Here is a 20,568-nt window from a genome sequence, read left to right on the forward strand (position 1 = left end):
CACACCCAGCTAATTTTGTATGTTTAGTAGAGACGAGGTTTCTCCATGTTGGTCAGGCTGGTCTTGAACTCCCGACCTCAGGTGATCCGCCCGCCTCGGTCTCCCAAAGTGCTGCGATTACAGGCATGAGCATGAGCCACCGCACCCGGCCTTCTTTTCTTTTCTTTCTTTCCTTTTTCTTTCTTTCTTTTTTTTTTTTTTTGGTATAGGACTGTTGGGACGTACACCTCTTTCTTAAACCATCCTGACAAAGGGAAAGAGGGAAAAATACATTTCCCGTGAGGCGTTGGGGCTAGAACAGCTGGAGGTGGACGGCAGAGTGCCGCGACGACTGACAGGAGTTGTAGTTCTCCCCGGCCGCGTCACTGCTGCGTCGCCCACCCGCTTTCCCCGGGCAGCCCACGGTTTCCTTTGTGGACGTGGCGAGGGGCGCCCGCGGCCCTCCCGGCACTCGTTGGCCCCGCCCCGTGAGTCGCTCGTGCAAGTTCATTGGGCGGGGGGCGGGGCTCTGCGCAGCCAGAGGCGGGGCCTGACTGGAGAGCGGCGGAATTGGGCACATTTGCGGGAACGCAGAGCGGAGCGTGGAGAGCGGAGCGAGGCTGGATGACTGGGTAAAGGGAGTGGGTGGAGGGCCTCAGTCCAGGCAGGGCGGCTCGGGGCGGCTCGGGTCGAGGATCAGGGTCTGGACTGGGAGCAATGACGGGGAGCCTCCCTGACCTCTGGCTGGCCACAACTATGCCCTGTACTTTGCGTGGGATGTACGCCACGTCTCTCCCTGAAATTCCCCCTCGCAGGTCTGGGACCCCCCTGAGACTCCGTCAGAAGATTCAGTCCCCCCATAGGTGGCTTTACCTCTAAGCATCACGCCCTCTTTTCCCCCATCGCCCGCCCTTTTTGAGCCCCAAAGTTTGTAGCCAACTTCCATCTCCCTGTCCTGCCCTTCGGTAACTCCTCCACCCCGCCATTCTCCTGTCCCATGTCTGTCCTCATGCCTGTAACCCCTGACCCCTGGCCTTTGCCACTCCCCAGGGACCGATGATGTGGCGAGCATCGCTTCTGCTGCTTCTGTTGCTACTGAGGCACGGGGCCCAGGGGAAACCGTCCCCAGACGCAGGCCCTCATGGCCAGGGGAGGGTGCACCAGGCGGCTTCCCTGAGCGACGCCCCCCATGATGACTCCCACGGGAACTTTCAGTACGACCATGAGGCTTTCCTGGGACGGGAAGTGGCCAAGGAATTCGACCAACTCACCCCAGAGGAAAGCCAGGCCCGTCTGGGGTAGGAGAGACGTGGTTGGGGCGTGTTCGGAGGTGGGGTTTGGGAGAGAGTTGCGGGGTATTGACAGGGGTCAGAGAAATGGCGTGGACTGAACTTCAGTTCTTTGTGAGAAATGAAATTCTACCTTCTCTCCTTGGGAAAAACAAATTAAGTTAAAATTGAGGCATAAAGAGGACCTTTGGCTTTGTTGCCCAGGATGGAGTGCAGTGGCGCGATCTCAGCTCACTGCAACCTACACCTCCTGGGTTCAAGCGATTCTCCTGCCTCAGCCCCCCAAGTAGTGGAGATTACAGGCACCTACCACTGCGCACAGTTAATTTTTGTATTTTTAGTAGAGACTGGGTTTCACCATGTTGACTAGGCTGGTCTTGAACTTCTGACCTCAGGTGATCTGCCCACCTCGGCCTCCCAAAGTGCTGGAATTACAGGCGTGAGCCACCGTGCCCGGCCTATTATATTATTATTATTATTATCATCATTATTTGAGACGGAGTCTCGCTCTGTTGCCCAGGCTGGAGTGCAGTGGTACTATCTCGGCTCACTGCAACCTCCACCTCCTGAATTCAAGCAGTTCTCCCTTGTCAGCCTTCGAGTAGCTGGGATTTCAGGTTCGGGCCACTACGCCCCGCTAATTTTTGTGTTTTTAATAGAGATGAGGTGTCACTATGTGGGCCAGGCTGGTCTGGAAGGCCTGATCTCAAATGATCCGCCCGTCTTGGCTTCCCAAGCTTGGGATTATAGGCGTGAGCCGCCACGCCTGTCCTGTCCTAAGTGCTTTCCATGGCCAAACTCATTTATTCCCCACAACTGCCCTTTTGGGGCAGGTACCATTTTTTCTTTCTATTTTACAGAGGGGTAACCGAGGCACAAGAGAGGTTAAGTCACTTACCCACAGTCACACAGCCAGTAAGAGGAAGTGGCTGGATTTGGACCTAAAATGTCTGGCTGTGGAGCCCAAGCTCGTAACAACAGCAGTAACTTCAGAGAAGGGTGTGAGTCTGGGGACAGAGTTGGCCCGTGACAGACCCGAGCAGAGACCGCCTGGTGCGGGAGGTGGGGCGGTGACTCAGGCAGGCCTGGAGAGGGCTCTGCTGTCTCAGATTTTTGACCTTAGGGAGGGGGCCGCCCGGGGCCTAGACACGGTGACCGGGAGGAGGGCTCCACGTAGTCTCTGTTAATTAGAGATTGGGCGAGGACCGGCCTGACATGGCGTCACCAAGCCAGAGGAGAAGGGCCGGGGAGCTGACAAGCGTGGTCCGAGAGAAGGGGCGAGATGGAACCTAAAGTGGCTTGACATGTGACGGGGAGAGGCACAGGAGCCCCGAGGAGCATGGGGAGGGGTATAGAGAGACCGAGCCCCTGGGGTTGCGGGTGATGGTCCTCGGGCAGTGCCTGATTCAGCCAGGAGCAGGCAGGAGAAAGCCACCAGGCGCAGCACAGGGCAGGGCTGGAGGGATAGGAGCCTGAAATTGACACGCGCAGCCTGGTAAGGGGGCGGGGTATGGGGCGGGTCGGGGCCTGAGACAGCGGGGGCTCGGGGGTGTGGCCGTGGCTGTCTGGGTTCAAAGTCAGTCTTGGAACAGGGCCCCCCTGGCAAGGGGCGTAGTGCGACGCCGCGCTCCCCATCACCACCCCAGCTCAGCCCAGCTAGAGGTGCAGCACGTGCAGGCCGAGGGCGGGGCCGGCGCGGAGAGGGTGGCCCTGCATTGTCGTAGGTCTCTCCCACGCAGTGCTCCCAGCAGGCCCGCTCGTTTTCAGGAAGGGCGTGACTTGTCCCGGGGGTGGACCCTAGGCTGAGGGTCCTCCGGTGGGTTTGGTCCTGAAATTGACACGCGTTCCTCCCCAGTTCACCCGCGGATCCGATGTGTCCCGGGGGCGTGGCCCCGTGCGAGGGGCGGGGCCTGGGGCGGGACCAGAGACTGACTTGTGCCCGCCCCGGCTCACAGGCGGATCGTGGACCGCATGGACCGTGCGGGGGACGGCGACGGCTGGGTATCGCTGGCAGAGCTTCGCGCGTGGATCGCGCACACGCAGCAGCGGCACATACGGGACTCGGTGAGCGCGGCCTGGGACACGTACGACACGGACCGCGACGGGCGTGTGGGTTGGGAGGAGCTGCGCAACGCCACCTATGGCCACTACGCGCCCGGTACGCGGCGAGCCCCCGACCCTGCTCCCCATACAACGTTACCCTGACCTTCTGGACCGCCTCATTCTGAGAACCTGAACCCGTTTACTCGGAGTCCCTGGCCCCTAACCAGGCTCTACCCACTTTTAGGAGCCCATCACTGTGAGATCTTCACTTTCTCACCTCTGGCTTCTCTTTTTTGTTTTTCGTTTGCTTATTTTTCTGGTTTTTAGCTGCATACTAAAAACGATCGTTTTTTCAAACATGAAGTCAGAATTAGGTACTAAAAGCCACTGAACACGCCCAAAGAGGGACTTGAACCCAGGGCACTCAGATTAAAAGTCCAATGCTCTACCAACTGAGCTACCCAGGCTCCCTTAAGGGATTTTATTCTGGGACCCACCACCTCTATGACAATGTGACAGTATGACTTAGGGAACTTCAGATCCCGGGCCAAGGACACCTACTTTCCATGCTTTGTCATCCTGACCCCTAACCTCCGTGACGTCATCCTGAGAACCCCAAAGCCAGTCACTCTGCCCCCGACTCTCAGATCCCTCCTTTCTGTCCCAAGCCCCAGCCCCAGTGCCCCACCCCTCCAAACACACACACACACAGCCCTCATTCCCTCCCTCCTCTCCTCTCTGTCCCTGGCCCCAGCCTCTCCCTCCAGCCTGTCCTCCACAGGGCTCCAGGGGAGTCTTCACACCCAGCACTGACTCTGCCTCTCCCTCCCCTTCTTGGGCCCCCAGGAGACAGTCCCATTCCTCAGCCTGGACATCTCCACCTGTAGCTTTGTTTTTCTGCATTTTCTGCCCCAAATGGATCTTCTGTGATTTTCCTGAACTCACCACACTCCTCAAACCTCTACCCTCTGCCCATATTGTTCCCTCCAATTACAATGCCCTTCCCCTCCTCTCAGTCAAGTCATCTCAGTCCCTGTAAGTTACCCCATCACAGCCTCAATCTGGGGCCAAAAGAGCTACTGTCAACTCAAAGTCCATTATTCCTGTCTCCACACCCTTGGATCAGTTATTTCTTCTCTCCGGGAATCCGTTTTTGCATTCAGAAAGTAGAACACATGGAAAAACCCACTGTACCTGCTTTTTGTGATGATTAAATGCAGTATTGTACATAAAGAGCTTAGCATATAATCTCTCACACGTTAGGTAATTTATTGTGTGGATATAATATGTTATATAGCCTGGGTGCAATGGCTCATGCCTGTAATCCCAACACTTTGGGAGGCCGAGGCGGGTGGATCACTTGAGATCAGGAGTTAGAGACCAGCCTGGCCAACATGGCAAAACCCCGTCTCTACTAAAAAAAAAGAAAACTTAGCTGGGTGTGATGGCATGCACCTGTAACCACAGCTACTCTGGAGGGTGAGACACGAGAACCGCTTGAACCCAGGAGGCGGAAGTTGCAGTGAACCGAGATCACAACACTGCACTCCAGCCTGGGTGACACAGGGAGACTGTGTCTCAAAAAAATTAAAAAAAAAAAATAGGCCAGGCGCGGTGGCTAACACCTGTAATCCCAGCACTTTGGGAGGCCAGGGTGGGTAGATCACGAGGTCAGGAGATCAAGACCATCCTGGCTAACACGGTGAAACCCCGTCTCTACTAAAAATACAAAAAATTAGCCAGGCGCAGTGGCAGGTGCCTGTAGTCCCAGCTACTCAGGGGGCTGAGGCAGGAGAATGGCATGAACCTGGGAGGCAGAGCTTGCAGTGAGCCGAGATTGGGCCACTGGACTCCAGCCTGGGTGACAGAGCGAGACTCCATCTCAAAAAAAAAAAAAAATTAAAAATTAATAAATATATATACACACTAATACATTATATAATGTATTATATATTATATACTTATATAATAAATATACATACAAATTATATATAAAGTATCGATATATACTTTTTTTTTTGAGGGAGTTTCGCTCTTGTTGCCCAGGCTGGAGTGCAGTGGCATAGTCTCGGCTCACTGCAACCTCCGCCTCCCAGGTTCAAGCGATTCTCCTGCCTCAGCCTCTCAAGTAGCTGGGATTACAGGCTAATTTTGTGTTTTTAGTAGAGATGGGGTTTCATCATGTTGGCCAAGCTGGTCTCGAACTCCTGACCTCAAGTGATCCGCCAGCCGCAGCCTCCCAAAGTGCTGGGATTACAGGCATGAGCCACCGCATCCAGCCTATTGATATATACTTATTATTAACTCCACAGAAATATTTGTAGTCCAGTAGGATTTACTTTGTTTTAACCTGCTTGGTGTTTCCTCCATTAAAGCTCATCTCACTGAGACCTGTCCTTCCCCAGGTGAAGAATTCCATGACGTGGAGGATGCAGAGACCTACAAAAAGATGCTGGCTCGGGATGAGCGGCGTTTCCGGGTGGCCGACCAGGATGGGGACTCGATGGCCACTCGGGAGGAGCTGACGGCCTTCCTGCACCCTGAGGAGTTCCCTCACATGAGGGACATCGTGATTGCTGTGAGTGGTGGCTGGGGAACCCTGCCCCCCACACCCTTCCAGGATCCCACACCCTTCCAGGAACCCAGGCTTCTGGTTCTGGTCCTGCTTCCCAGCACAGATCTTGGGGCACGCAGTCACCTGGCTCTCCAGCATCTTGCCAGGGAACCCAGGCCACAAGCGCAGGTCAGGGGAGGGTGACCTTTCCCACCTCCACTCTCAAACCCCTGGGCTCTGATCTCTCCTCATCTGGCCTCCCCCTCCCTGTGCTCGCATTTGGGGTCCAGGCCCCCGGCCTTCCCTCAGACAGTCACTGTGCCCCACCCTATACAATTTCTTTTCTTTCTTTCTTTCTTTTTTTTTTTTTTTTTTGAGACATAGTCTCCCTCAGTCGCCTAGGTTGGAAAGCAGTGGTGTGATCTTGGCTCACTGCAATCTCCGCCTCCCAGGTTCAAGCAATTCTCCTGCCTCAGCATCCCAAGTAGCTGGGATTATAGGCTTGCGCCACCACACCTGGCTAATTTTTAGCAGAGATGGAGTTTCTCCATGTTGGTTAGGCTGGTCTCAAACTCTCGACCTCAGGTGATCCACCCACCTCAGCCTCCCAAAGTGCTGGGATTACAGGCATAAGCCACCGTGCCCAGCCAATTTTGTATTTTTTTTCTAGTAGAGATGGGATTTCACCATGTTGGCCAGGCTGGTCTTGAACTCCTGACCTCAAGTGATCTGCCCACCTCGGCCTCCCAGAGTGCTAGGATTACAGGCGTGAGCCACCATGCCTGACACCAAAATGTGCTTTGTTCTATAGAAGAAGAGTTTTTTTTCTTTCCTTCCTCTTTTTTTTTTTTTTTTTTTTTTTTTTGAGACACGCCTCACTCTGTTGCCCAGACTGGAAGGCAGTGGCTCGATCTCAGCTCATTGCAACCTCAAACTCTTGGGCTCAAGTGATCCTCCCACCTCCGCCTTCTGAGAAGCTGAGACCACCAGGCGCACGCCACCATGCCTGGCTAATTTTTTTTTTTTTTTTTTGAGACGGAGTCTCGCTCTGTCGCCCAGGCTGGAGTGCAGGGGTGCGATCTTGGCTCACTGCAAGCTCCGCCTCCCGGGTTCATGCCATTCTCCTGCCTCAGCCTCCGGAGTGGCTGGGACTACAGGCGTGCGTGGCTAATTATTGTGTGTGTGTGTGTGTGTGTATTTTTAGTAGAGACGGGGTTTCACTGTGTTAGCCAGGATGGTCTCGAGCTCCTGACCTCGTGATCTGCCCACCTCGGCCTCCCAAAGTGCTGGGATTACAGGCATGAGCCACCGTGCCCAGCCATGCCTGGCTAATTTTTAAATTTTTGTGTAGAGACAGAGTCTCGCCATGTTGCCCAGGCTAGTCTCGAAATCCTGGGATCAATCTATCCTCCCGCCTCGTCCTCCCAAAGTGCTGGGATTATAGGCGTGAGCCACCGCGCCCAGCCCAGCCCACAGTCTTATAGTAAATGAGTTTGGATATAAATCGGGGAACAAGGCCGGGCGCGGTGGCTCAAGCCTGTAATCCCAGCACTTTGGGAGGCCGAGGCGGGCGGATCATGAGGTCAGGAGATCAAAACCATCCTGGCTAACATGGTGAAACCCCGTCTCTACTAAAAATACAAAAAAAAAATTAGCCGGGCATGGTGGCGGGCGCCTGTAATCCCAGCTACTTGGAGGCTGAGGCGGGAGAATGGCATGAACCCGGAAGGCGGAGCTTGCAGTGAGCCGAGATCGCGCCACTGCACTCCAGCCTGGGCGACACAGCGAGACTCTGTCTCAAAAAAAATAAATAAAATAAAAAATAAATAAATACATCGGGGAACAAAAATCATTTTGCTCAAGAAGGGCACAAAAACAAGGAGCAGAGGTGTCAAGTGTGTTAGAAGAACCCCCAAAGTATAGCATGTTCACGCAAAAAGCAGAGGTAGTTTCTAGGCTCTGTTAAAACGTAAAGGAGCTTCTCCCCTTCAAGGGTGTTTGCTGGGGCTTGAGCAAGTTATTAGGGACCCAGGACAGCTCTCCTTGTGTGCAACAAACCTGTGCATTGCTGGACATTGGGGCCTCCGAGCTCTCGCCCGGTAAATGCAGGTAGTGCCTGTATCATGATAACATCCCAGAAAGCCCGCACATTTCCCACATGCCGCCTGTTGAGACTGCTCTTCTGCCTGCCCCCCACAGCTGCCCAGAGCTAAATTTCCAAGAGAACCTCTCACTCTTGCCCCAGGGGTCCAGCCTCCCCCAGGAGCCAGGGGCATTGGCCCCCAGCCTCAATGCCTCTCTCTCCCCAGGAAACCCTGGAGGACCTGGACAGAAACAAAGATGGCTATGTCCAGGTGGAGGAGTACATTGGTGAGTGGGCCCCAATTTCTTCCTGGGACGCCTGTCCTCCCTCAGGCATGGGCAGCGTTGGTGGGGGCAGCTGGAGGTACATCACCCATCGTCAGAGCATTGGCCCTCAGACATGGGGGCAGGGGCACTCACTGCTTGAGTTCATGCAGCCACCCAACATTCATTGAGCACCTACTGTATACCAGACACCAAAAGCATCTATTGAGCACCTGCTGTGTGCCAGGCCCAGGAAACACTTGCTGAGCACCTACTGCATACAGGTGGTTGAGGCTGCAGCACACAATAACACAGACAAAGTCCCTTCTTGGAGGTCTGGAGTTTCTACAAAATCAAGGTTCAGGGGCTATGTTTAGTTGAGGAGGGGGGTCAGGAAGCTGGTCTTGAACCTGCGTCTGCACAGCACTGTGTTTCCTGTTACATGGGATGTTGGGCGGACCCTCACAATACCCTCTGAGTTCTCCCTGGGCCCCTGCCACTGTCCCTGCACCTAGTGGGCAAAAAACTTAGTCAAGGAGAAAGCTAACAAGGAATTTTTTTTTTTTTTTTTTTTTTTTTTTTGAGACAGAGTTTTGCTCTGTTGCCCAGGCTGGAGTGCAGTGGCATGATCTTGGCTCCCTGCAACTTCCGCCTCCCAGGCTCAAGAGATTCTTCTGCCTCAGCCTCCCAAGTAGCTGGGATTACTGGTGCCTGCCACCACGCCTGGCTAATTTTTGTATTTTTAGTGGAGATAGGATTTCACCATGTTGGCCAGACTGGTCTGGAACTCCCGACTCAGGTGATCAGCCCATCTTGGCCTCCCAAAGTGGTGGGATTACAGGCGTGAGTAACCACGCCCAGCCAGGAATTTTTTTTTAAGTTCGAAAACATTGTTTATTCTTTTATTTTTTCTGACCATATCCTGCATGAGAAATCATTTTTCTTTCTTCTCTTTCTCTCTCTTTTCCTTCCTTCTTTTCTTTCTTTCCTCTCTCTTTCTTTCTTTCTTTCTTTCTGTCACTGTCTTTCTATCTGTCTGTATGTGTGTGTGTCTCTCTATTAAATAGAGATGGGGTCTCACTATATTGTCCAGGTTGGACTAGAACTCCTGGTCTCAAGCAATCTTTCCACCTTGGCCTCCCAAAGAGCTGGGATTACAGGCGTGAATCACCACACCTGGCTGAGAGAACATTTTTATTTTTATTTTTCTTAAGAGATGGGGTCGGGCCAGGAGCAGTGGCTCACGCCTGTAATCCCAGCACTTTAGGAGGCTGAGATGGGTGGATCATGAGGTCAGGAGTTCGAGACCAGTCTGGCCAAGATGGTGAAACCCCCGTCTCTACTAAAAATACAAAAATTAGCCGGACATGGTGGCAGGTGCCTGTAATCCCAGCTACTCGGGAGGCAGAGGCAGGAGAATTGCTAGGACCTGGGAGGCAGAGGTTGCAGTGAGCCGAGATCGCGCCACTGCACTCCAACCTGGGCAAAAAGAGCGAAACTCCGTCTCTAAAAAAAAAAAAAGAGAGAGAGAGAGATGGGGTCTTGCCCTGTCGCCCAGGCTGGAGTGCAGTGGGGTGATCTTGGCTCACTGCAGCTTTGACCTCCTGGGCTCAAGGTTTCCTCCCACCTCAGCCTCCCAAGTAGCTAAGACTCTAGGCCCAGTGTGGCCTCTGGAGATATTTCTGGTTGTTACTTCTAGTGGGGAGAGGATGCTACTGACATCTCCTGGATGGAGCCCAGGGATGCCCCTGAGCTTTCTCCCGTACACAGGACAGGCCCTGACACAAGCGGTCACAGGCCCCAGATGCTGGCAGCTGTCCCCATCTCTCTCTCTCTCTCTCTTTTTTTTTTTTTTTTTTTTGAGACAGAGTCTTGGTCTTGTTGCCCAGGCTGGAGTGCAGTGGCGGATCTTAGCTCATTGCAACCTCCGCCTCCCAGGTTCAAGCAATTCCCTTGTTTCAGCCTCCTGAGTAGGTGGGACTACAGGTGTGCACCACCACGTCCAGCTAATTTTGTATTTTTAGTAGTGACGGAGTTTCACCATGTTGGTCAGGCTGGTCTTGAACTTCTGACCTCAGGTGATCTGCCGGCCTTGGCCTCCAAAGTGCTGGGATTACAGGCATGAGACACTGCACCTGGCCTGTCTTCTCAATTACTTCATCCCATTAAGACTTCATCTTCCATTCCTCAGCTCTATAAGGCAGAAACTGTCACTATCCTCCATTATACAGATGACACCTGAGGCCCAGCAGGTTGAAGGAATCTGCTAAAGACAATGGGAAGAAGCAGGGCTGGGATTTGAACGTTTGGGCTCTGGCGCCTATTTCTTAACTCCTCCCTACAGTAACATATCAAGATGTATAAAATTGGGGTGGGCGCCGTGGCTCACACCTGTATTCCCAGCACTTTAGGAGGCTGAGGTGGGTGGATCATTTGAGGTCAGGAGTCCAAGACCAGCCTGGCTAACATGATGAAACCCTGTCTCTACTGAAACTACAAAAATTAGCTGGGTGTCGTGGTGGATGCCTGTAATCCCAGCTGCTCGGGAGGCTGAGGCAGGAGAATTACTTGAAACCGGGAGGTGGAGGTTGCAGTGAGCCGAGATTGTGCCACTGCACTCCAGCCTGTAATCCCAGCACTTTTGGGAGGCTGAGGCAGGTGGATCATGAGGTCAGGAGTTCAAGACCAGCCTGACCAAGATGGTGAAACCCCCCCCCCCCCGTCTCTACCAAAAATACAAAAATTAGCTGGGCATGGTGGCACATGCCTGTAATCCCAGCTACTCGGGAGGCTGAGGAACGAGAATCACTTGAACCCGGGAGGCATAGGTTGCAGTGAGCCAAAATTGTGCCATTGTGCTCCAGCCTGGGCAACAAGACCGAAATTTCATCTTAAAAACTTTTTTTTTTTTTTTTTTTTTGAGACGGAGTCTTGCTCTGTCGCCTGGGCTGGAGTGCAGTGGCCGGATCTCAGCTCACTGCAAGCTCTGCCCGCGAGTTTACGCCATTCTCCTGCCTCAGCCTCCGGAGTAGCTGGGACTACAGGTGCCCGCCACCTCGCCCGGCTAGTTTTTTTTTTTTATTTTTAGTAGAGACGGGGTTTCACCGTGTTAGCCAGGATGGTCTCGATCTCCTGACCTCGTGATCCGCCCGTCTCGGCCTCCCAAAGTGCTGGGATTACAGGCTTGAGCCACCGCGCCCGGCCAAAAACTTTTTTTTTTAAAGAGATGGGATTTTGCCCTGTTGCCCAGGCTGGAGTGGTGTGGGGTGATCAGAGCAAGACTCCATCTCAAAAAAAAAAAAAAAAAAAAAAAAAAGTCTTGTAGAAACAGGGTCTTGCTATGTTGCCCAGATTGGTCTTTTTTTTTTTTTTTTGAGGCGGAGTCTCGCTCTGTCGCCCGGGCTGGAGTGCAATGGCCGGATCTCAGCTCACTGCAAGCTCCGCCTCCCGGGTTCACACCATTCTCCTGCCTCAGCCTCCCGAGTAGCTGGGACTACAGGCACCCGCCACCACGCCTGGCTAGTTTTTTTTTTTTTTAATTTTTTAGTAGAGACGGGGGTTTCACTGTGTTAGCCAGGATGGTCTCGATCTCCTGACCTCGTGATCCTTCCGTCTCAGCCTCCCCAAGTGCTGGGATTACAGGCTTGAGCCACCGCGCCGGGCCCCAGATTGGTCTTGAATCTTGGCCTCAAATGACCCTCTTGCCTGGGTCTCCCAAAGTGTTGGATTACAGTCATCACTGCACCTGGCATATCTGTCACCTGCTAACTGGCCCCAAACATCCTCGCACGTTCCTCCTGCATAGACATTGCTTACGCTGTGCCAGGCACTGCCTTGCCCAATGCACACACTACTTCACGTGTGTATCAATGAAATCAATCAATCATGCAATCAACCCATCAAATGAATTTCACCTGTAACATAAATGATTGCTTGTAAGTCAGGTTTTGTTACTAATTCCATTGAAACAGAAGAGGAAGCTGAGGTGGGAGAGAGGGTAGTGAGCTGCTCAAGGGCCTGGTTCAGGAAGTATCAGAGCCAGGATCAGGCCCCAGCTCCACTAGACCCCCAGAGATGCCCCTGACCTTGTCCCCTCTGTCCTGTCCCCCAGCGGATCTGTACTCAGCCGAGCCTGGGGAGGAGGAGCCGGCGTGGGTGCAGACGGAGAGGCAGCAGTTCCGGGACTTCCGGGATCTGAACAAGGACGGGCACCTGGACGGGAGTGAAGTGGGCCACTGGGTGCTGCCCCCGGCCCAGGACCAGCCCCTGGTGGAAGCCAATCACCTCCTGCACGAGAGCGACACGGACAAGGTGCAGTGATGGGGCCGTGGCAGGAGCGGGTGGGCGTCGCATGCCAGCCTCCAGAAATGAGCAAGACCTGGGCCTGGAGCTTAGGGTCCCTTTTAGGTGGGATAAAAAAAGAAAGGCAGAGAGAGAGGAAAAGAGAGGGGGACAGAGACCCAGAGAGAGTGGGGAACAGAGTCCCAGAGAGAGAGGGGGACAGAGACCCAGAGACCCAAAGAAAGAAGGACAGGGACCAAGACAAGGGGACAGACTCAGAGAGAAAGGGACAGAGGCCCGGGGAGGGGGAGGCAGAGACTCAGAGAGGGGGAAAGAGTCCCAGAGAGAGAGGACAGAGACCCGGCGGGGGGGCAGAGACAGAGGGGGAAAGAGATTCAGAGAGAGGGGGACAGAGACCTAGAGACCCAAAGAGAGAAGGACAGAGACCAAGACGGGGACAGACTCAGAGAGAAAGGGGCAGAGGCCCAGAGAGAAGGGTCCCAGAGACTTGGGGACACACTTGGATGTGGGGAGGGCTTTCAAAAGCAGGGCCGTTGCCGGGCGCAGTGGCTCAAGCCTGTAATCCCAGCACTTTGGGAGGCCGAGACGGGCGGATCACGAGGTCAGGAGATCGAGACCATCCTGGCTAACACGGTGAAACCCCATGTCTACTAAAAATACAAAAATCTAGCCGGGTGAGGTGGCGGGCGCCTGTAGTCCCAGCTACTCGGGAGGCTGAGGCAGGAGAATGGCGTAAACCTGGGAGGCGGAGCTTGCAGTGAGCCGAGATCAGGCCACTGCACTCCAGCCTGGGCGGCAGAGCGAGACTCCGTCTCAAAAAAAAAGAAAAAAAAAGAAAGCAGGGTCGTGTTGTCCCCTCTGAACCCTGACCCTCCCTCCAGGACGGGCGGCTGAGCAAAGCGGAGATCCTGGGTAATTGGAACATGTTTGTGGGCAGTCAGGCCACCAACTATGGCGAGGACCTGACCCGGCACCACGATGAGCTGTGAGCTCCGTGCACCTGCCACGGCCTCAGGGGCCGGGCACAGTGACCCGAGCCCCGTGCACCTGCCACAACCTCAAGGCCCCACACAGTGACCCAAGGAGGGGCCGCCGTGGTCTAGCCCCCTCCCTGTCCAGGCCCTGCAGGAGGCAGATGCAGTCCCTGGCATCCTCCTGCTCATGGGCTCTCAGGAACCCCCTGGGTCAGCTTCTGTCCCTGTCATACCCCCAGCCCCAGGGAGGGGCCGTCACAGTCCCAGAGGATAAGCAACACCTATTTCTGACTGAGTCTCCCAGCCCAGACCCAGGGACCCTGGCCCCAAGCTCAGCCTCTAAAATCCGCCACCAACCCCTCCAGCTCCAAATCTGAGCCTCCACCAAACAGACTGAAGCTCCCCTGGCCCCAGCTCTCTCCTGCCTGGCCCGGCCTGGGACACCGCCTCCCTGCCAGGAGCCAATAAAAGCCAGCGCCGGGACCCTGTGTGTCTGTGTCTGTCTGTTGTCTGCCTGTCTCTATGAAGGGGAAAGGGTCTCTGGAGACGGTTTGGGGGCTGTGACTGGGAGTTGGGGGCTGAGGCATGCAATAGGGGACCAGGCATTTGAAGCTGGGTGTTGGAGGGATTGGAGGGTGTTCTGGGTATAAAAACAAACAAACAAACAAAATTGGACCTGGCCCAGTGGCTCACGCCTATAGTTCCAGCAATTTGGGAGGCCGAGGCGGGCGTTCCAAACTCCTGAGGTCAGGAGTTCGAGACCAGCCTGGCCAACATGGTGAAATCCTATCTCTACTAGAAATACAAAAATTAGCTGGGCACCTGTAGTCCCAGCTACTCAGGAGGCTGAAGCAGGAGAATCGCTTGAACCCGGGAGCTGGAGGTTGTAGTGAGCCGAGATGGTGCCGCTGCACTCCAGCCTGGGTGACAGAGCAAGACTCTGTCTCAAAAAAAAAAGGAAAAAAAGTCTGGACTCTGCAGCACACAAACCAGACAGGAAGCCCTGCCCTCACAGAGCCCCAGTTCTGTGGGTAAGAAGAGACACAGCGACCTAAAATATGGCACGGCGTGACAGACGCTGTGGCAGGGGAAGTGTGTAGCAGTGTGGCAATGTTCTGAGGACTGAGTGGCTGGTAAAAGTCTCAATGATAAATAGAGTGAAGGAGGGAGCCATGGAGAGATGTGGAGGGAGAGCATTCCAGGGAGCGAGAAGAGCAAGTAAAATGGCACTGAGGCAGGAGTGGGCCTGGTGTGGCAGCAAGGAGGCTAGAGTGACTGGAAGGGCATGAGCCAGGGGAAGAAGGTCAACTGAAAGCAGATGGGGCATGCGGCCAGACTCTACAGGTCCCTGCAGGGAGGTCATGGTGGTCCCTGTTTGGTGGGACAAGACAGAGATGGACAGAGACCCAGAGAGAAGGGGATGGGGACTCAGAGAGAGAGGGACAGAGACCCAGAGAGAGGGGGCAGAAAGAGAGAGGGAAACAGAGACCCAGAGAGAGGGGACAGCGACCCAGAGAGAGGAAGACAGAGACCCAGAGAGAGGGGGATAGAGAACCAGAGAGAGGGGGACAGAGACCCAGAGAGACAGACAGAATTTATTCTGAGTGAAATGAGAGCCGCTGGAGTGTAATGAGCAGAGGAGGGATTATAAACAGCTTTGAGTTATTTAAGAGTCAGGTTGGGCGCAGTGGTTCACGCCGGTGATCCCAAGGATTAATCAAGGATTGCTTGAGCCCAGGAGTTCAAGACTCAGCCTGGGATGATCTTTCATGAAGACGGCATCTCTCTTTTTCTTTCTTTTCTTTTTTTTTGAGACGGAGTCTCGCTCTGTTGCCCAGGCTGGAGTGCAGTGGCGGGATCTTGGCTCACTGCACCCTCCACCTCCTGGGTTCAAGCCTCAGCCTCCTGCCTCAGCCTCCTGAGTAGCTGGGATTACAGACACGCGCCACCACGCCCAGCTAGTTTTTGTATTTTTAGTAGAGATGGGGTTTCACCATATTGGTCAGGATGGTCTTGATCTCTTGACCTCGTGATCCACCCACCTCGGCCTCCCAACGTGCTAGGATTACAGGCATGAGCCACCGCGCCTCGCCACCAGCCCTGTCTTTAAAAAAAAAAAAAAAAAAAAAAAAAATTAAGCCAGGCGCAGTGAGCCAAGATCGTGCCACTGCACTCCAGCTTGGCGAGAAAGCGAGACTCTGTCTAAAAAAAACAAAACCAAAAAAATTACATTAAAAAAAAAACCCTGATTTTTTGGGGTAGTGAAACCATTCTGTATGATACTGTAATGATAGATGTATGTCATTATATATTACACAAAACTCACAGTATGTACAACACAAAGAATTAATTCTAATATAAACCATGGGCTTGAGTTAATATATCAATATTGGCTTATTGATTGGAACAAATGTACCACACTAATGCAAGATGTTAGTAAGGAAAACTGAGGGTGGGGTGAAGGGGCATATGGAAATTCTCTGTACTTTGCACTCACTTCTTCGTTAACCTAAAACTGGTCTAAAACTAAGGCTCTTTAATTTAAAAACTCATAAGGAACTAAGAAAAAATATCTCCTTTATAAGACTAAAGTCCCATAGCTCCATCCCCTCATATTTAATAGATTTTGTTTTCCCTCTTGGGAAAGGAGATAGACGTAACCCAGGGTTAGATTGTAAACCTGTAGACGGTTTGGAGAGAACTGACATCTTTTTTTTTTTTTTTTTTTTTTTTTTTTTGAGACGGAGTCTCGCTCTGTCGCCCAGGCTGGAGTGCAGTGGCCGGATCTCAGCTCACTACAAGCTCCGCCTCCCGGGTTCACGCCATTCTCCTGCCTCAGCCGCCGGAGTAGCTGGGACTACAGGCGCCCGCCACCTCGCCCGGCTAGTTTTTTTTTGTGTGTGTGTTTTAGTAGAGACAGGGTTTCACCGTGTTAGCCAGGATGGTCTCGATCTCCTGACCTCGTGATCCGCCCGTCTCGGCCTCCCAAAGTGCTGGGATTACAGGCTTGAGCTACTGCGCCCGGCCAACATCTTAATAATATTAAGTTTACCAATCTATAAACATGGTATAGGCCGGGCGCGGTGGCTCAAGCCTGTAATCCCAGCACTTTGGGAGGCCGAGACGGAAGGATCACGAGGTCAGGAGATCGAGACCATCCTGGCTAACATAGTGAAACCCCGTCTCTACTAAAAAATACAAAAAACCAGCCGGGTGAGGTGGCGGACGCCTGTAGTCCCAGCTACTGGGGAGACTGAGGCAGGAGAATGGCGTAAACGCGGGAGGCGGAGCTTGCAGTGAGCTGAGATCCCGCCACTGCACTCCAGCCTGGGTGACAGAGTGAGACTCCGTCTCAAAAAAATAAATAAATAAACAAACATGGTATATCTCCACATTGCTGTAAGTCTTTTACTTATCTCATCAATGTTTTGTAGTTTTCAGTTTTTTGTTGTTGTTGTTAAATTAATCCCTAAGTATCATGGTTTTTTTCCTCTGCTATAGCAAATTAAAATGCTTTTTAACTTCATATTTCAAGATTTTGCTTCCAATATATAAAATAGAATTGATATTCATATGCTGTGAACTTGCCAAATGTGCTTACTAGTTCTAGAATTTCCATGTTATTCTTTTTTATTATTTATTCACTGACATTTCCTGTCGTTTTATGCATTATAAACATTTAGACTCTTGAGTATAGTTTTAATAGCTATTACAATAGCTTTTTTTGTGTGTGTGAGGCCCCAGTGCGTGTATGAGGCCTCATGCAGTGGTGAGATCACAGCTCATTGTAGCTTTGATCTCCCGAGCTCTAGCTATCCTCCCACCTCAGCCTCCAGAGTAGCTGGGACTATAGGTGTGTATCACCAAGCTGGGCTTTTTTTTTTTTTTTTTTTTTTTTTTTTGAGACAGAGTCTTGCTCTGTCATCCAGGCTGGAGTGCAGTGGCATGATCTCAGATCACTGCAACTTCCACCTCCCGGGTTAAGGCAATTCTTGTGTCTCAGCCTCCCAAGAAGCCGGGACCGTAGGAACCCACCACCACACTTAGCCAGTTTTTTGTATTTTTTTGGCAGAAACAGAGTTTTGCCATGTTGGCCAGGCTGTCTTGAACTCCTGGCCTCAAGTGATCCACCTGTCTTGGCCTCCCAAAGTGCTGGGATTACAGGAGTGAGCCACTGTGCCCGGCCATGCTGGGTTAATGTTAAATTTTTTGTGGAGAAGACATTTTACTATGTTGGCCAGGATGCTCTTGGAACTCCTGGACTCAAGTGTTTTTCCAGCCTCAGCCTCCCCAAGTACTGGAATTACAGGTGTGAGCCTCTGCAGCCACCCTATCAATGGCTATTTTTATTTTTAAATTAAAAAAAAATTCTTTTTGTTTTTTGAGACAGGGTCTCACTCTGTCACCCAGGTTGGAGTGCAGTGGCAAAATTATGGTTCACTGCAGCCTCAACCTCCTGGGCTCAGGTGATACTCCCACCTCAGCCTCCTGAGTAGCTGGGACTACAGGCATGGGCCATTAGAGGCAGCTAATTTTTTGCATTTTTTTTTTTTTTTTTTTTATAGAGACAAGGTTTGTCATGTTGCCAAGCTAGTCTTGAACTCCTGGGCTCAAATGATCCTCCTGCCTCAACCTCCCAAAAGTGCTGGGATTACTGGCTTGAACCATTATGCCTAGCCAATAGCTACTTTTTTGTTTGTTTGTTTGTTTGTTTGTTTGTTTGTTTGTTTTAGGTGGAGTCTTGCTCTTGTCGCCCAGGCTGGAGTGCAATGGCGCGATCTTGAATCACTGCAACCTCCACCTCCCTGGCTCAAGAGATTCTCCAGTCTCAGCCTCCCAAGTAGCTGGGATTACAGGCATGGACCACCACGCCCAGCAAATTTTTGTATTTTTAGTAGAGACGGGGTTTCACCGTGTTGGCCAGGCTGGTCTCGAACTCCCGACCGCAGGTGATCTGCCTGCCCCGATCTCCCAAATTGCTGCAATTATAGGCATGAGCCACCGCGCCCAGCCAGTTCACTGTTTTGTTTTGTTTTTTTTTAGGTTTAGCTGGGCTTTTTGGAGTGTACCCACGCAGCCAGGGCTCAAGGTCAGCTAGATATTTGAGTAGAGTTGGGCCGGGTGTGGTGGCTCACGCCTGTAATCCCAGCACTTTGGGAGGCTGAGGCAGGCAGATCACAAGGTCAGGAAATCGAGACCATCCTGGCTAACACGGTGAAACCCCGTCTCTACTGAAAACACAAAAAATTAGCTGGGCGTGGTGGTGGGGGCCTGTAGTCCCAGCTACTCAGGAGGCTGAGGCAGGAGAATGGCGTGAACCCGGGAGGCGGAGCTTGCACCACTGCACTCCAAACTGGGCGACAGAGTGAGACTCCATCTGAAAAAAAAAAAAAAAGATACTTGAGTAGAGTTTATAGAAATCATTCCGGGTACCCTCTCTCCAGCTTCTCTCTCCAAGATTTATCTCCTCACCTTCCTTTTGCTGTAGTTCTTCAAGCTGGGAAGACTGGATCTCTCCTGATGTTTTAGCCGCCAGTCATGGTATGGACTAGAACTCACCCCCAAGTAAAAGTTGTACAAATAAGAAACTTGCCCAGTTTCTTTCTTTTTTCTGAGTGTCAAGTCCCCTCCAGTTGCTCTATCTGCTTTTGTTTACCATCCAGTGCCTTGCCTTTGGGTAATTGTTTCCTATGTTTTTTCCAGGGTTTGTAACTGTTATCTGTGTGGGAGGACTGGAATTTGAATCCAAGCGCGTCTGACTCCAAGCATTTCAGTATGATAACATACTGCCCTCTAGTGGCTGGACGTGGAGAACTGGTTTATGTGGGAGGAAGGGCGTATTGGTAAATCTCTGAGGGCTGCGTGTTTGGAAACACTGTGTATCTAAAACAATACCCACACATAGCAACAAATTACTTGCAAAGAACAGTTTATGGTGAAAAACTGCCCAGCATCTTGTCACACTTAGTGCTTCTCTCCAGAATTTTTTTGGTTTTAAAATACTCTTGCATATTTTATTTTAAAATAATGGCCATACTCTCACAGGATACAAAACCCTAAATATACAGGATGCTACAGGCTAAAAACACCACCTTCCACTAAGTTCAACTGTTCACAGACAGCCAGTGTTTCCTTCCAAGGAGAATTTACACAGATTTAAGCAAATAAGTACAAATAGTTTTTTGGGGTTTTTTTTGTTTGTTTTTTTTTAGACAAGTCTCCGTCTATCTCCCAGGCTGGAGTGCAGTGGTGCAATCTTGTCTCACTGCAACCTCCACCTCCCGGGTTCAAGCGATTCTCCTGCCTCAGCCTCCCAAGTAGCTGGGATTACAGGCGCCCGCCACCACGTGCAGCTAATATTTTGTGTTATTAATGGAGACGGAGTTTTGCCATGTTGGCCAGGCTGGTCTCAAACTCCTGATCTCAGGTGATCCGCCTGCCTTGGTCTCCCAAAGTGCTAGGATTACAGGTGTGAACCACTATGTCTGGCTAATTTTTGTGATTTTCGCAGAGACGGCGTTTCACCTTGTTGGTCAGTCCGGTCTCGAACTCCTGACCTGGAGATCTGCCCTCCTCAGCCCCCCAAAGTGCTGGGACTACAGGTGTGAGCCACCCCGCCTGGCCCGTATTTTTTTGTTTTGTTTTGTTTTGAGATGGAGTCTTCCTCTGTCGCCCAGACTGGAGTGCAGTGGTTCAATCTGGGCTCACTGCAACTTCCGCCTCCTGGGTTCAAGTGATTCTCCTGCCTCAGCCTCCCTAGTAGTTGAGATTACTGGTGCTGGTCACCGTGCTTGGCTACTTTTTGCGTTTTTAGTAGAGACAGGGTTTTGCCATGTTGGCCAGGCTGGTCTCAAACTCCTGACCTCAGGTGATCCACCCGCCTCGGCCTCCCTAAGTGCTGGGATTACAAGCCTGAGCCACTGCACCTGGCCCCGGCCCGTGTGTTTAAAGACCCAGTCTTGCTTTGCCACCCAGGCCAGAGTACTGGGGCACTCCGGTTGCAGAGAGCCAACATTGTGCCATTGCACTCCACTGATCTCAGCTAGCTGCAAGTGATTCTTATGCTTCAGCCTCCCTAGTA

General features: G+C 52.2%; 1 protein-coding gene across 3 annotated transcripts; it reads left to right on the forward strand.

Annotated features, from left to right (window-relative positions):
* The first annotated feature begins 212 nt into the window (after positions 1 to 212).
* Positions 213 to 19,403, forward strand: RCN3 (reticulocalbin 3). Of its 3 annotated transcripts, none has more exons than XM_030913304.1 (7): positions 213 to 611; positions 1,030 to 1,277; positions 3,224 to 3,426; positions 5,717 to 5,889; positions 8,175 to 8,235; positions 12,323 to 12,522; positions 18,976 to 19,036. In XM_030913304.1, exons 2-7 carry the CDS (start codon positions 1,036 to 1,038, stop codon positions 19,006 to 19,008), a joined length of 912 nt encoding a protein of 303 aa, XP_030769164.1. In that variant the 5' UTR covers positions 213 to 611; positions 1,030 to 1,035; the 3' UTR covers positions 19,009 to 19,036. The 3 variants fall into 3 exon arrangements, with proteins under 3 accessions (XP_030769164.1, XP_030769165.1, XP_010367780.1); XM_030913305.1 differs by lacking the exon at positions 18,976 to 19,036 and adding an exon at positions 19,191 to 19,403 and having other exon boundaries at positions 215 to 611; XM_010369478.2 differs by lacking the exon at positions 18,976 to 19,036 and adding an exon at positions 13,395 to 13,975 and having other exon boundaries at positions 224 to 611.
* The last annotated feature ends 1,165 nt before the right edge of the window (positions 19,404 to 20,568 follow it).

This window comes from Rhinopithecus roxellana, chromosome 12 (assembly GCF_007565055.1).
Source record: "Rhinopithecus roxellana isolate Shanxi Qingling chromosome 12, ASM756505v1, whole genome shotgun sequence".
NCBI lineage: Eukaryota > Metazoa > Chordata > Mammalia > Primates > Cercopithecidae > Rhinopithecus > Rhinopithecus roxellana.